Source organism: Carcharodon carcharias, chromosome 7, assembly GCF_017639515.1.
Source record: "Carcharodon carcharias isolate sCarCar2 chromosome 7, sCarCar2.pri, whole genome shotgun sequence".
Lineage (NCBI taxonomy): Eukaryota > Metazoa > Chordata > Chondrichthyes > Lamniformes > Lamnidae > Carcharodon > Carcharodon carcharias.
In genome coordinates, this window is record NC_054473.1 from 153,742,209 (window position 1) to 153,758,438 (window position 16,230).

Below are 16,230 nucleotides of genomic sequence, written 5' to 3' on the forward strand. Positions count from 1 at the left end.
TTCCAGGTAATTCTGTTTTTGTTTTGGATTTCCAGCATCCAGTTTTTTTGTTTTTATGACATTACAACTGAATGTCTCAAAAAAACTAGGACATTTTGCGGTCACTTTGCTTTTTGTATTACTGATTTAAAAATCAAGAGATTTTAGGTTGCTTGATTTTAGCTCAAAGGAAAATTTGGTCAGTGCAAAAAAACTTGAAACCACTAAAACTGTATTCCCTTACTTAGAAATGCTGCTATTATTTTTAAACTGTCAAAATGTATTTAGATGTACTCCATTTAATTGAAAAAGCTTTGTAAACATTTTACACAGGCGGTAGTATGTAAAATTGGATGCCATAGAGCTTTTACCATTTTTAAATACAATTTGTTCATGTCACAAGAAGATAACAGAGCTTTAATTTAAAAATGAAAACCAAAAACCATCACAAGATAACTTAAAAATCTTATGAGTTCAATGTCAATACCACACAGTCGATTTTGGTTTGACATATGCTAAAGCATGTTGAAATCTATTTTGATTTATGTACAATTTAAATAATATTCTTTAGAGTTGGCATGATTATCTTTTGTACAAGAGATATCTAATATAGTATTATTCTAACGCTCATTTTGACAACGTATGAATAGTAGACATTTCATTGCCAGAAGACTGTACTACAGAGCTGTGTCATAGACCTCCTGTTGTGTAAATCTACTGTCTCTCTCAGATTCAGCTTCTGAAACAGGATCCTGATGCTGTTTCATTTGCTCTTTCACCTCCTCTTCCAGGTCTGGTGGCACAATTAATTGGTCGTCTGGGTCTGGCTGTGCAGGTGCTGCAAAATATCCACATTTTTTCTTTGGTGCCTCTGTAGCCACTTCAATAATATTGTGGCTTTTTTCAAGAGGGACCACAGATCCATTTGAAAATTTCTTACCCTGTAGGTTTGATGCAGACGAAGACTTCTTCAGATCACTTCCTTCCTTGTTAATTGTTGACAATGACCCACTGTTCATACCATTTTGTCTCTGTACTTTTAAGTACGTTCCTGGACTATCATCCTCAGACATACTAACAAACAATCCCTCATCACGGGCTTGTGAAACAGTGGAGTTCCCTGGAACTTTGAACTGGAAACAATGGATGTCCACCTCTACTTCTAGTTTGCTGCCGTTTGAAATTACCCCTTCTACTGGTTGGTCATCATCACTATCAAGGCCATTATCTGATTGGTTGCTGGAGAATGTCGCACTGGAAAGTTGCCGCTGGAAAACACTAGTGGAAGAGCTTGGATGGAGGCTGCAACGGCGTTCGGAACGAGGGACTGCACCAATCTCTAGGCTTATGGCTGGCTGCTCGTCTGATGCTGTAGATCCGACTTCACTGCTCACTTCAGAAGCAGACATCTCGCTGTTAAATTCAGATGCTATACCACTACTAGATGATGGGGTAACAGAAAAGTGAGCACTATCTTTTACTATCATGTTAACAGGGGCAAATACGCCTGGACTAGGTAAGGGAACTCCATGTACCTCACATGTACAGTTGTCTTCCCCAATACTCAAGTACACTACAACAGCCCCAACATTGTCATGACAACCATAGCTCTGGGTAAGCGTGCACAGTTTCTTAGCTGCAGCTAAAGGATCAGGAACATTCCGAACAGCTTCAATTGCCTCAGCATGGGACAAATTTTCCCAGAGTGTCTTGTTGCCCAAGATAAGAAATTCATCCTGAGCAGTAAGTGATATAGTGTGAACGTGGGGTCTTGGAAGGACCCATGGGAAGAGGTAAGTGCAGCCCAACAGACGTGTGCAACAAGTAACGCCATTTACTTTATTGTCCTAAAGAAAATAAACAAATATATATTAGCTACTGAATTTTTACTATTAATAAAACAGGATAACAAAATAAACCACACAATTCATAGAATATTAAGAACTGCAAAACTGTGTTGGCATTATATAATACATTTGGATAGAAGCATTAAAATATGTTATAGAGATTCTAAAATTAGCAAATGGGATATCTGCATCAATTGTCACAGGTAAAAAAACAAATTAACTTCTGGAGCCTACCTCAGTTATAATGGCTTTTTGTTGTTTCACTCTTTCCAGTTCCTCAACACATTGTTCAAGACTGAACACTTTTGAAAGTGGCAGTGGCTGCCCATCTCTGCATAATACCACTTGGCTATTGCCCACATTGGCCACCGTAAGGGTGAAATAGCTGTTTTGGTCACTAGGATCACGGCGAATGTGACACAATACAGCCGAAGAACCCAACTTCTGCCCCACCATTCCAAGTTTTCTTAAAAAAGAAAGGAAGTGAGTAAACTGTTAGTAGGACAACAGCACTAATTTCTGCAATCGATCTGCTATCTTGAAACGACCTGAATATAGCTCTGAGTTCAGTAATGCATTGTTTATTTGATTATGAGATATATCATACAAAATCAATATGAAATAACCTTTAAATTCGACAATAAAGAAATAATGAGATATGATCTTGGAAAGGTTGATAAACAGTAATGATATTTCACTGTCTCTCTCAAATAACTAAACTGATTAAAAGTTAGTGTCAATTTGTAATACACTGGTAAGGTACATTGGAGTATCAAAAGAGGTGGGAAACATCAACAGATGGTGCAATAAAGTTGGAAGATCAATATCCCATTTTGCTGATCTCTAATGCCAGCTTTACTCACTCTGAAAGCTCCCTATTTCCATTTGCCACCTCCACACATATAAAAAGAAACAGCCATTGCCAGGACATAGCTTCCTAGTGATTAGTTCCAGAACAACATAATCACAGCCTGCATCAAGGAGCAAGTTTTTTGCCTATTGCTGTCACCTGATGAAATGGTGCTCAGGGTGAAGGAAGAGGAATTTGCTATCTAGTTTCAGACTGTGCTTCAAAGAATATCATATCAAGTAGTTAAGGCCTGGATTTTCATCTTCGAGACAGGTAGCAGGAATCGGGTAAATATCTGGCTTTGCGTCCCCGCCTCAGGAGAAAATGCTCGCAAAGTTGTGATCTTCATTGCTGGGGGGCAGATGCAGGCTATGGTCGAGCCAGCTGACCCGGGAAAGAGGTCTGAGGCAGCCACAGGGTGCTGAGGCGAGCTATTTAAAAGGCCCACCTGAGTACTGTGGGACTTCTTCCCAGTTATAATGAAAAAAGGCCCTCTAGCCTTCACACCCCCACACACTCCCCATGCCCCATTATGCATTCTTGACTGAGAGCCTAGAAGTCCTTTAGACTGTTGAAACTTCTGAGCCCCAGTGAAAACATTGCAAGACTGACAGCACTGGCTCGCTGATCTCTGCTGTAAATTGTACAATGTTCACTTACACAAGGTTAAGTGGTTTTAAACGTTTGTAGTTTTGGCTATTGATAATTAAAAGGGTCTGGCTGATTGACCTTATTTCCCTGTAGTAAAAGGATTTCTTTTAAACATAGTGGAAAATTATGAATGAATAACTTTTTTGAAGCATTTTTGTCACCATAGGGTTCCCTGGTTCTATACAGTGTATAGTGGGTCAATGGGCATGGAAGTACCACAGCTTGGCATAGGGGGCATGAGGGGCCATAGGAGGGTTGGGTGAAGTGACATTGCTTGGCATGGGGGCATGAGGAGGACCTTTTGAACTTAACTTTCAAAAGGTTCCCTCATGCAGACTGTGGTTCACAACACCTGGGAGGTGCTGTGAATCATGACTCCTTAAATAGTTGGCCCAACTCCATGAAAATTGTGGAGGAGTAGGACATGACTATCTCTGCAATGGAGCCAGCCAGTTCAGCACTGCAGGGTGCAGGCTCCTGACCTGAACCAGCCTGCACCTTTCAAGGCCCTGGTGAATATCAGAAAGCCCGGGAATGGGTTGGGTATCCTGGAATTGGGGCCCATCTGCTATTTTTGAAAGGCTCCAGGGTCATCCCAACTTAGCAGAAGTCCAGGCCTCTATTTCTTTATCATTACTTGACTGTTGAATCAAGATCCCTCTATATCTCACGCCAATCTGAAAGCATATTTTTCCCAGCTTTGCTCCCTGTTCCCTTATTGTCCCAACCACTCACTTCTAAACATTTTCCTGTGCTGTTAGAAAAGTGATTCCTTTACATATCAGGTGAAACTGTTTCTAAAAAAAAAAAGTTAATCTAAGTTACAACCTCCTCTTCAGACATGTTGAACTGTGTTGGCCACATTTAGTATCCTTATCAACAGGTGCATGACAATAAGCTGGCTCTTGTGCCATATTTTTATAATACCCATTGATATATTACAACAGATTTGTCTTCCATTGTATTTCATTACATGACTGGGTTTAATTGCTGCCCTGCGCCTACCACGGCTCTGTGGAAATATGTTATCTCATTAGTGTTACCTAACCTACATCTTTGGTACATGGTACGTAAATTAACTGGCTTTTAAGAACACCAGATTCAATTGTGAAGATTATGGATGATCATGATGTTTCATGATAAGAAAGGCTTCTCCATTTAGATATATGGAACAGTTGGAAACTGGTTTCATAAACTGCAGCTTTCTTACCTGTGAGAGACAAGGAATGTGTGGGTCATATATACACTGTCCACGTTGGATTGCTGCAATTCTTCTACCAACACGTCACCCACAGTGCACTGCAACAAACGAGGGATTTCCACATTCCTGTCTCCATCAAATACTCCATACAACGCTTCCAGATTATCGCCAAAGCTATCAAGGGCAAGAACTGAAAGACAGAGTCTGGAAAATCCAAAATATATGTATAAGAATGAGCAGGAATTTAGTACTGATCCATGAGGAAATTGTGAAAAGCCAACACTTCTCACATGCTGACATATTGCAACATAAATGTGATTTGACATTAACTTGAACTGGTCATAGCTCCCGTTTCTCTCAAAGATGTTCGGACTTTGATTTGTTCTACTCAAATATGATACAACACATTTACAAAGAATCAAAGAAACAGACCATCAGGTGTTTATACTCCACATGGGTCTTCTACTCTTCCATTTACTTCATCTTAGCCTTTCAGCATATCTTTCTCTTCCCTTTTTCTCATGTACTTTCTAGTTTTATTTTGAAAACATCTAAGCTATGTGCCTCATCCATTTCCTGGTAGCAATGTCCACATTCTAAACACACTCCCAGAAAAGCCATTTCTCCTCATTTCCTTATTTGATTTATTAATAAATTTCCTGCATTTATGGCTTCCAGTTTTAGATTCTCCCACAACTAGAAACACTATCTCCACAACTACCCAACCCATCTAGTCCAACCCATTCATAATTTTGAAGATGTCCAATAGGTGTCATTTAAGTCTTTTCTTTTCTGAAGAAAATACTCCCAAATGGTTCAGATAGTGCATAAAAGATTTACAAGAATGCTTTCTTCAGTGCTTTTTATGTCTTTTTCATAACATAGAGACCAGAATTGTGCATTGTGTTGTGGGTGGTATCCTATACAAGTTTAACGTAACTTAATTGATTTTGAATTGCACACCCCAGAAACATATCCCAGGCTTTGTTACCATTTGTGCCAGCTTTTTGAAAGAGCAGTCCAAGTTAATCTTACCCCTTCAGTTTTTCCCCACAATCCTGCAAATTAGTCCTCTTCAAGTGCGTCTAAAAGTTACTTTAAAAGTTACAACGGAGTCTGATTCCACCACACTTTCAGGCAGTGCATTCCTGATCTTAAAAATCCTCTGTGTGAAAAAAATTTCTCATCATTTCCCCTCTAGTTGTTTTGCCAATTATTTTTAATTTATGACCTCTGGTTACTGACCCACTTGCCAACAGAAATAGTTTCTCTCTACTTGTTCTATCAAAACTCCTCATAATTTTGAATACCTCTATTAGATTTCCCCTTATCCTTTTCTGCTCCAAATACAATCCCAACTTCTCCAATCTCTAGACATAACTGAACTCCCTCAACCCCGGTATCATCTTTGTAAACTTCCGCTGTACTCACTCCAGGAACTTGATATTCCTAAAATGTGGCGCCCATAATTGTACAAAATACTACAGCTGCGTCATAACCAGTGATTTGTAAAAGTTTACCATGATGTCCTTATTTTTGTATTCAATGTCCCTATTTACAAAGTTAAATATGCCGTACACTTAACTGCCTTATCAACTTGCCCTGTCACCTACAAGGATACGTGGAAACACACCCCTAGATTCCTCTGATCCTGCACACCCATCAGAATAGTGCCATTTAGATTGCAGTACCTCTCTATGTTGTTCCACCCAGAGTGCATCCTTTTTACTTATCGGCATTAAATTCCATTCGCCACACGTCTGCCCATTTCACCAGATGTCTATATCTTCCTGAGGTCTGCTATTATCCTGTCTGCTGTTTAGTGGGTGTCAAATTTGTTTTATCTGGGGAGCCCACTGCGTCCTTAGTCAGAAAAACACCTGTTCACTACTCTCTGCTTCCTATCCCTTAGCCAATTTCATACAGGTTACTGTCATCCCTTTAATACTTTGTGCTTCTATTTTCCAAATACGTCTATTATGCACAACTTCATCAAATGCCTTTTAAAATTCCATTTAAGTATCTAAGCACTACGTTTCATCAACTCCTCTCTGTATTTCGTCAAAGAACTTAATCAATTAAGCCAAATATGATATACTTTTATCAAATCCAAGTTGGCCACGCTCATTAGCCCTTGCTTCTCCAAGTGAGAATTAATTTTGTCTCTGACAATGATCTCTAGTAATTTTCCCACCAATGATGTTAGATTGATTGCCCTCCTATTAGCAGGTTTATCTCTCTCTGCTTTCTTAAATAGAGGTGTACAATTTGCAATTGTCCTTTTCAAAAAATTTTCCAATGTCTCACAGGCAGGGAAAACAGTAGTAGGGTAGGGTAATATATTCTGTCTGTAAACACTGGAAGATAAAAACTCTGTTCGTCAGCTGAAAAAGTTGTATGTATACAGCAAAAATTGAATTTGAATACCTCCAAAGGAAAAAGAAGCAAAAGTTAATTTAGCGGTGTATTTTTTTAAAGTTTCGAAGAAAATTGTTCAAACTCATTTTTTAATGATTTACAGTGCCACAAAATAGAGATTCTGTTTTGACTTCTCCTGTGCAAGGGTTGGATACAAAAAAATCTTAAAATAATGCCATTTTAAAATCTGACTCTGAAGAGTAATATTCAATATTTATAATGATTAGAGAAAAGTGCTTTAGATTTCAATTAAGTTAGTGACTTAACAACTTTTATATGTGTTTTTAAGATCCTTTCACAAACCTTACGATAAGCAACTGTCATTATTTCCCAGCCATTTTAATTACTGGTCCACATTTCTTTTTCTGCAACTACTGTTCTGTGGTCTCTGAAGATTTGTGTTATCATGATTTCATTACCAAATTTTCTCATGTTGTAATTGTGCTTTTTCCTTTCAATTTTTTATGTACCCAGAGAAGAGCTATATTTAGATTTTAGTGGACCAGTTATGAACTGCAATATGGTATGCCTGACACAATACAGGAGGTGCCTGCTTTTAACACTGTTTAAAAGTATATACTGATAAAATACCTTCATCAAAATGGATAAGGTCAAAGAAATGGCACAATTAATGTTACAAGAAATTGAGAAGCAGGCTTAAGTAAAATTTCTTCGTGAAGTTAACTGTTGGAGCATGGAATGCTTTTTCACATGAAATGGTTAAGGCAGAGGCCATTGCAATCTTTAGATGAAAAATGAATAGCTATTTGAAGCAGAAAAAGAGAGAAAAGAGTGGGATAGTAGGATCAGATTTGGATTACCCCAGCAAAGCGTGGCACAGGTATTATGGGACAAACAGCTTCTTTGCAATGTAAACTTCAATGGTTTTAAAGTGATTACTTTTTAAATTAACGTGTAATAGCTTACTGGTCATTGTTCAGATGCCACAGAGTTTCATTGTAGAATTCTTGATTTAGCTGCTGTCAGAACCAATGCTCCCAGGTGCACAACAAACCAAATACTTCATGCCTGAAACTACCAGGCCACAGAGTCTTAAAGGGATCCCACAGTGCAACAAAGAGAAATTAGAGGGAATACTGATCAGAACCATTATAATGTATTCTGACAATAGTTTCAGTAACATGAATTATCTGTTTTTCCCAAAATACAGAGTCCCCGTTCCACATCACAACAGGAGCATGACAAATAATTTACAGTCTTGTTAGATAATCTACAGCTAGCAATTCTCAAGTGCATAATGAGTTAACAAGATGACTGGTATGTGGTACATGTATCTTACCTTTGTAACCTTTAAGATTCAGTTAACAAGTACTACTTACAACTTGCATTTACATTGTACCTTTAATGTAAGTAGTAGTTACAAGGCATCTTGTAAAGCAGAGAACAGATAGAGCAATAGTATAATTAGGAGAGGTGAAAGTGCACAGTCAAACTTATAGATTTTAAAGAGGGTTTGAAAGAGATAGAGGTGAAAGTAGCAGGATGAAGGGTTTAAAGCAGGCATTTACAGAGAAAAAGACTTTGATGACTAAAACTTCTGTCACCAAGCAAAGCATTTCTTGAGGTTGTAGAGGCTTGATGATCTGACAACACAAATTTGGTGAAGTAGGACTGGGTGTCATCAGTATACATATAGAAACTGACCTTATTACTAAAGATAACATCTCCTTGAGCCTGCACATAAATGAATGAGGATGAAAGATCAAGGATAAGGGGATTTGGAGAACTCCAGGGCTGACCAATGCTAGATAAGTAACACTGGAAATAGGCATGGGCAGTTTCTTATATGGGAAGAAGATGGAAAAGTCAACCAAGTAAAATGCCACGGAAGGTGACAAAGAGGGATTAAAATTTGCAGTGTATCGTTGGGAAAATGAACCTACAATATTTAGTTCAACAAAGCTAACAGTAACCAGGCCCAATGCTACTTTACTTACTTGTTTCTGTGTCCTGCCATTTCAGAGTAGCCATGACTCCAGAATGTCGGAGCTCCTGCTGGATCGCTAGTCGGTACAGTAGGCTTCTGATCAATTTTCAGGGTGGTGATATGACTGTAATCAAAGAAAACAGACAGAATGTGTCATTTTATTTTGATTTTCAACATTTCTGTCATTTCCTTTGTAACATCTGATTCATGCAATATTTTTGTATTTGGGAGAGTAGTTCAGTAGAATTTTTACTTCCCCGTGTGCAGTGCTTGTGCTACCAATGATGTTGCCAAAGACATGGTATGTTTCATTCCAAATGATCAAACTGGTTGCCAAGCACAGATGTGTCAACCTAATGTTTCTCAAAAAAATGCAACAAGGATCTTCTCATTTCACAACAATGAAAAATAAAATTCTTCAGTGCAATTCCACTTCAATGCTACAGTTATAGCAAAAGTCATCAGATGTTTCTGGTTCAACTCTAAACATAAATTAGATGAAGAGAGGATTTTTTTCTACAGGTTTAAGGAAAATAACTCCCAAGAGAACAGTATCAAACTCAGCTGAAGGCAATAAAAGCTGCGACCAAAGCAGTTAAAAAGACACAGGCAAGAGAAGACAGCGAAGAGGCATGGCAAGAAAAGCAAGGTCTGTGTCTTTAGTCTGATGGTCATTAAGGATTGTACACAGTTATTGAAGGATCTGTCAAGCCCATTCTGGGTGGACTCAATATGTGGCAGAAGTTTTAATAGCTACTTTACATCAATGTTCACTAAGGAAGATGGTACTGAACTATGAATAATACAACATAGGCTCATTATCACCTTCTTGGTTATTTAATCAATCCTGCCTTCTCCCCCCACCATCACAGATCTCTCCCTTTTGTTTTATCCTCTGTTCCCTTTTCTCTGGTTCTATTCTTGATTGAAACCTTTTCATCCCTAGTATCTTCCAATGTTGTTGAAAAGTCATCAACCTGAAACATTGGGCAGGACTTTTGTTTTCAGGTTGGGACTCCAGTGCCAGGATCAAATCAGAGTCCTGACCTCACAATTTGTCAGAAATATTAACCCGACACAGCTTTCAAAGGAATTAAAGGCAAAAAGGCAGCTCACTGTCTAATTCAGGATGGCCCAGGACCCTCCATCACTTGGAGAGTGGAAACCTGTCGATGAAGGTAAAGGAGAAGGAGGTCACATCAAGGTGGTGTTCTAAGGATTTCCATTTTCACAGCTGCCAAGCTGCCATAGTGATGGGGGATCCCTTCCACTGAGCGGGCTGTGGTCATTTTTTGACATCTACATTGGGGTGAGGGGCTTTTAAATGTTTCTGGAGTGCTGACCCCCACTCCACTTTTTTGATCTGCTGGGTGGCCACCTCCTTTCACTGGCCATGTTTTGGCCACCATAGGGGCTTACCTGCTGACCGGAAATTCTAGTCAGCATGGGACAGCAGCCTTAATAGGCCCCATAATTGCCTTGATTGGCTACACACTGCTTGCAGGCTAGTGGCGACTTTGCCCATTTGAAAAAGGTTCAGAGGCGGAAATTGGCAACAGGAAATTCCGGGCCTGCCTGTCTCTGAAAATTCAGCCCATTTAGTCAGTTTCTCTCTTCACACATGCTATCTGGCCTGCTAAATGTTTCCAGCATTTCTTAAAATTTATTGTTTAAACTATACTTGTATTGACACCATATTTGAACAGGTGGGTATCTACCTGAATACCTCCAGGGTCTTGTGGTCAAGGACCAGGTTTGTGTTGCCAGCCAAGTCCAGTTCCTGCAGGGTGGCTGGTAGAGTCTCAGGCATCAAAATCTCTGTAAGCTCATTACAGCTGAGGTCAACTAGCTAAAACAGGACATGGACAATTGATAAATTAATGATAACACAGATACCAGCTGCAAGTGAACAATAATGTTTGTTTAATCATTTACCAACTGAGCAAGAGATTGAATGACTAACAGATAAACTCGACAATTATTTCATATAAAGCAAAGGTAACAAAATCCAACTAGATAAGGAATATTGACTGGAAGCCCACATTATTTTAAGCTCTAAGTTTCACTGCAGTAGCTGTTTGCTGCCATCTAAAAACTGCAAAAATGAGAGGTGCAAAGTTTTGTTTCAAATTTTCACTCTGTGCCAAATTAGTTGATAATGCAGATGCAAATTGCATAATATGAGAGATTAAAAGCGCAGATTTACAGTGAGCCATTGGCTAGAGCTCTTTGCCTAAGGCTCACAGTGTTTTTCAGACCAGCACTCAAATTTTCGTTAATGGCCAGATTTTAGAGCCCTGCAACGAAAATAAAATCTACATATATGAAGTTGTTTAAAATTGCAAATCCCAACTTAAAATCTACTTGCATCACATGTTGCATAAGGAAACATGACAACTTAGCCTAATTACGTCTGAGGAAAAACAGCTAGAATAAGGAAATCAAAAGTGTGTTTTAGGGTGCATTAGCAGCAATTTATTAGAAGCATCCGCGAAGGTGCCATATGCAAACAATACCACAGGTCTACCATTGGAAGGCAATATGAGCATACAGCATTTATATGAAATGTGATAAATGATTATTGAGTGATAGCATAAATAATAAATGGAGAAATGAAGGAGATAATAATGGTGGCTTTGTATCAAAAGATATTCAGTTCTGGAAAATAAACAGTGGGGGAAATACAACATACATAAAACACCACCATCAGAATCACTCAGACCACATTTTGCACCTTAATTTCAGGTAAGTGCAGGATTTCTGGAAAGACGGCAATACTGTTGGAATGAACGATGAGCGTGTGCAATCGCTTGCAATTGGTGATGGTGGTAGGAACAGCCTTCAGTTTGTTTCCACTTAGATTCAGCTCCTCTAGTAGCTCAAGCTTTGACAGCTTACTAAAGGAAAAGTGTAAACTAATTAGCATATCAGAAGAGATAGAATGTAATTACACCATTAAAACAAATATTTGAAATTATTAAATTATATAGTACGTGCGATTAACAAATTGTTCTTTCTTCGAATCCAACACAAACCAATGAATGAATATCTCCTCTCTCTGAAGGTCCATGTGTGAAACTATGTGGGTGTCATTAAGTGAAATTAATCTGGGTAGTCTTGCTCAATTGCTAGTGAGATCGGCCCTTATTGTCAAACTCTGCAGAATTATAGGTGGCTTCTGCTAAGTCAGCAGCCTTAATCACAGAGTGGAAAGGATTGATGAGGGTCTTGAAAGATCTATAATCTGTACCTGAGCACACAGTTACTAACGTGAGATTTTCCATTACTTAACAAGTATAAAAGTTGTACTGTCCGAGAACCAACAGCTAAAAGCTGTGTACACCAAAACAATAACGTTCATCACATTACAGTGTGCATGTGGGTTGTGTATGGGGCATGTGGGTGCATGATATATGAAACAGCATTGTATGTGCGCATGATATATGGAACAGGTACAATACAGTCTGATGAAAATAATTTAATGTTGATCTAGTTTTAACTTCAGTCAAAGAAAAACTCAAAGGTAAATCTTATCTGCCAAAGAAAAAATGATTCATCAGTGTGTTTAAGAATCAAATAAACAGAGGGCAAGACAGTCAAGTCAGAAGCTGACTTCATTCATTATTACATAAAATTTGCACCTCAAAAACAGGTCTTTTAGCTCAGTCATTCTATGCTCCACACTAGCCTTGTCCCACCCCGCTTCATCTAACCCTATCTGCATAACCTTCTATCCTTTTCTCCCTTGTTTGCTTCCCCTTAATATCCACACATGCACGTTCTAGGAAGAGTCACTTGACAGCAAAATAGTTTTCCCAAATAGAGTTAAAACAGCCAGTTTTGAATAGAATCGATCATTGAGCTGCAACATTTTTAGTTATAAATGACCTATAGACTCTTCCAAATTATTCTTTATCGTTGGATAACTTTCAAAACATAGGTAAAATTTATGATTCAATAAATTTTAGTTGGGAACAGTTACTGACTCTGTGCTATACAAAGAGAAATTGTGTTTTACCTGGCTGGAAATGACTGAAGCCGGTTGTAAGCCATATGAAGGACCCGAAGACGCGGGTGTCCAGTCAGCACTGGAACACACTTATCAGTCAGGTTGTTCCCGGTTAAATAAAGCTCTTGCAACATACTGAGGCTGTCTTCAGTATCGCTGCTAGGAGGCAGTGATTCCAGATTGTTTGCAGATACATTTAGACATCGCAAGCTAAAAGAAACAAAAATAATTTTTTTCAATAAATTGAAATATTTCTCCATGCGCTTTTTAAAAAAAAATCTTTATTCTTGGGTATGGGCATTTCTGGCAAGGCCAGCATTTATTATCCATCCTGAGTAATCTGTGAGAAAGTGCTGGTGGCTTTTTTCATGAACCACTGCAGTCCACAATGCTGATAGATATGGAGTTCCAAAAATTTGACCTAGCAACAATGAAGGAATGGCAATATAAGTCCAAATCAGATTTGGAGGAGATTTGAAAGTGATGATGTTACCATGCATCTGCTGCCTTTGTCCTTCTGGGTGGCAGAGTACATGGGTTTAGGAGGTGTTGCTCAAGAAACCTTAGCAAGTCTCTGCAGAATAGAACACTGCAGCCACTTTATGCTAGTGGGTAGAGGAAGTGGATATTTAAGTTAAAAACAAAAAACTGCAGATGCTGGAAATCCAAAACAAAAAGAAAAAGAAAAATACCTGGAAAAACTCAGCAGGTCTGACAGCATCTGCAGAGAGGAATACAGTTAACGTTTTGAGTCCGTATGACTCTTCAACAGAACTAAGGAAAAATAGAAGAGAGGTGAAATATAAGCTGGTTTAAGGGGGGGTGGGACAAGTAGAGCTGAATAGAGAGCCAGTGATAGGTGGAGATTGCCAAAAGATGTCATAGACAAAAGGACAAAGGTGTTGACGGTGGTGATATTAGCTAAGAAATGTGCTAATAAGTGACATTAAGGGTAGAAAGCAGGACAAGCAAGGTACAGATAGCCCTAGTGGGGGCTGGGGTGGGGTGAAGGAATTGAAATAGGCTAAAAGGTAGAGATAAAACAATGAATGGAAATACATTTAAAAATAATGGAAATAGGTGGGAAAAGAAAAATCTATATAAATTATTAGAAAAAAAGGGGGGATCGGAAAGGGGGTGGGGATGGAGGAGAGAGCTCATGATCTAAAATTGTTGAACTCAATATTCAGTCCGGAAGGCTGTAAAGTGCCTAGTCGGAAGATGAGGTGTTGTTCCTCCAGTTTGCATTGAGCTTCACTGGAACATTGCAGCAGGCCAAGGATGGACATGTGGGCATGACAGCAGGGTGGAGACCTCCCTGTTGCTTGCCATTTTAACACTCCACCCTGCTCTCAGTGATGTAGGGATGATTATGGATGAAGGGCCTGGGACACTGTCCTGGAGCTGTGGCGAGTGGCCTCCAACAACCACAACCATCTTACATTTCATGTTCATTTCAAGTGAGTTAAAAATCATAAGAACATACCCCATAATATTTACAGGTCAGCTTGCACTAATTTATCACAAATATCATTGAAAATTTGTTACCATAATTAAATATTTGACTTAATATGATGAGGATAGGGGGCAAGTGATCATCGTTAAAATAATACAAGTAGCACAGATTTCTTATAATCAAACTTTCGAAAGAACAGGTAGTGTGCATTAGAATGATTTACAAACGAAGCTTTAAATACATCTATCCTATACTCACTAAACATGTGATTGTGTGGCATTTCTATTAGCAGTCAGTAAACAAAGATTGGTATTACTGCCCGGCAAATTGCATTGTTCAATGTGGCTGTTCACTAAATCAAAGAATTTGAAAAGAGCCTGCCTGCACACACAGGGGAGACAATAGCGTAAGTGGCATTGTCGCTGGACTAGTAATCCAGGGACTCCGGGTAATGCTCTGGGAGCCCCAGAGTTCGAATCTAATGATGACCATGAAACCATTGTCAATTGTTGTAAAAACCCATATGGTTCACTGATGTCCTCTAGGGAAGGAAATCTGCTGTCCTTACCTGATCTGGCCTGTGTGTGACTCCAAACCCACAACAATGTGGTTGACTCTTAAAATGCTCTCTGAACAAGAGCAATTAGGGATGGGCAATAAATGTTGGCCTTGCCAGCGATACCCACATGAATGAATTAAAAAAACACCACCAAAACAAATGGCTGAACATAGTAAGAATTTATTCAATGGAACAAATCTTGCAGTTGACATTGAGACATTAAATTTCTAAAGATTCGTTTCTGTGACTTATGATATTAAAAGCTTCATGTTTTCCCCACTTAGGAGAACAATGTGTAATGTATATAAAATAGTAACATTTTTGTTTATGGTGAAATTTATTTACATTTGATTACCTCATCAGTCTCGGCAGACAATGCATCTCCTGTGGTTAGGAGGACAGATAGGTAACCTTCTTGTAACAAGCTATGAGAAGGAGTGAGAATGACCCTACAACACCACCCCCTTCATAATTTCCCTTATTCCTTGATGAAAGATCCAGCAGTGGTAAAATATGTTGAACATTATTGGAGTCACCGGAGGCAGTTATAGGTGTGGAGAAATAGTGAAACCCTCATCCTTGCCTTTGTTACCTCCTGACTTGACTATTCCTTAAAACCCACCTCTTTGACCAAATTCTGAGCTTACAGCACCCCATTCTCTCAGGTCCAACCCTAACATTGTCATCAAACCTGCTGACAAGAATGGTGCTGTTGTTGCCTGGCATGCCTACCTCTACCAAGCAGAGGCCAAACACAAACTCTGACACCCTCTCCTATCTCCCTCTGGACCGTGACCAAACCACCATACATCAAGCCTTTGTTTCCAGGCCTGTCACAGACCTCATCTCCTCTGGAGATCTTCCCTCCAAGGTCTCCAAAAGCTCACAGTCTCACAACCCTGGACAACACACTTCTACCTCCCTTCCAAAATCCACAAATAGAACTTCCCAGAATGATCATTTCAGTCTGCTCCTGCCCCAAGTGAACTGGTTTCTTCCTATCTCCATTTTTTCTGCCCTTGTAGGCCCAGTCTCTTCCCATCTATATTCATGACTCTTCTGATGTGTCGGTTTAGCAGTTTCCACTTTCTTGACCCTAATCATCTCCTATTTGCCATGGATGTCCAATCCCTCTACACCTTCATCCCCTGCCAGGATGGTCTGAGAGCTCTTCACTTCCTTGAATGGCGACCCAACGAGTCTCCATCCATCACCACCCTCCTCCACCTGGCTGAACTTGTTCTCACATTGAACAACTTCTTCTTCAACTCCACTCTCACCCTCCAAATAAAAGGCGTTGCTATGGGCATCC

At 39.3% G+C, this 16,230-nt stretch overlaps 1 protein-coding gene across 1 annotated transcript in view; it reads right to left on the minus strand.

Annotated features, from left to right (window-relative positions):
• Positions 1 to 258: 258 nt before the first annotated feature.
• The window catches only part of LOC121279609 (PH domain leucine-rich repeat-containing protein phosphatase 2-like), a 152,087-nt gene continuing 136,115 nt past the window's right edge, over positions 259 to 16,230 (minus strand). The window contains exons 13-19 of the mRNA XM_041190771.1: positions 12,913 to 13,113; positions 11,629 to 11,791; positions 10,613 to 10,743; positions 8,905 to 9,018; positions 4,538 to 4,732; positions 2,061 to 2,292; positions 259 to 1,826 (exon numbers count right to left, since the gene is read on the minus strand). Of these exons, the coding sequence (XP_041046705.1) occupies positions 657 to 1,826; positions 2,061 to 2,292; positions 4,538 to 4,732; positions 8,905 to 9,018; positions 10,613 to 10,743; positions 11,629 to 11,791; positions 12,913 to 13,113 (2,206 nt within the window). The 3' untranslated portion in view covers positions 259 to 656. The remainder of the gene's footprint in view (positions 1,827 to 2,060; positions 2,293 to 4,537; positions 4,733 to 8,904; positions 9,019 to 10,612; positions 10,744 to 11,628; positions 11,792 to 12,912; positions 13,114 to 16,230) is intronic.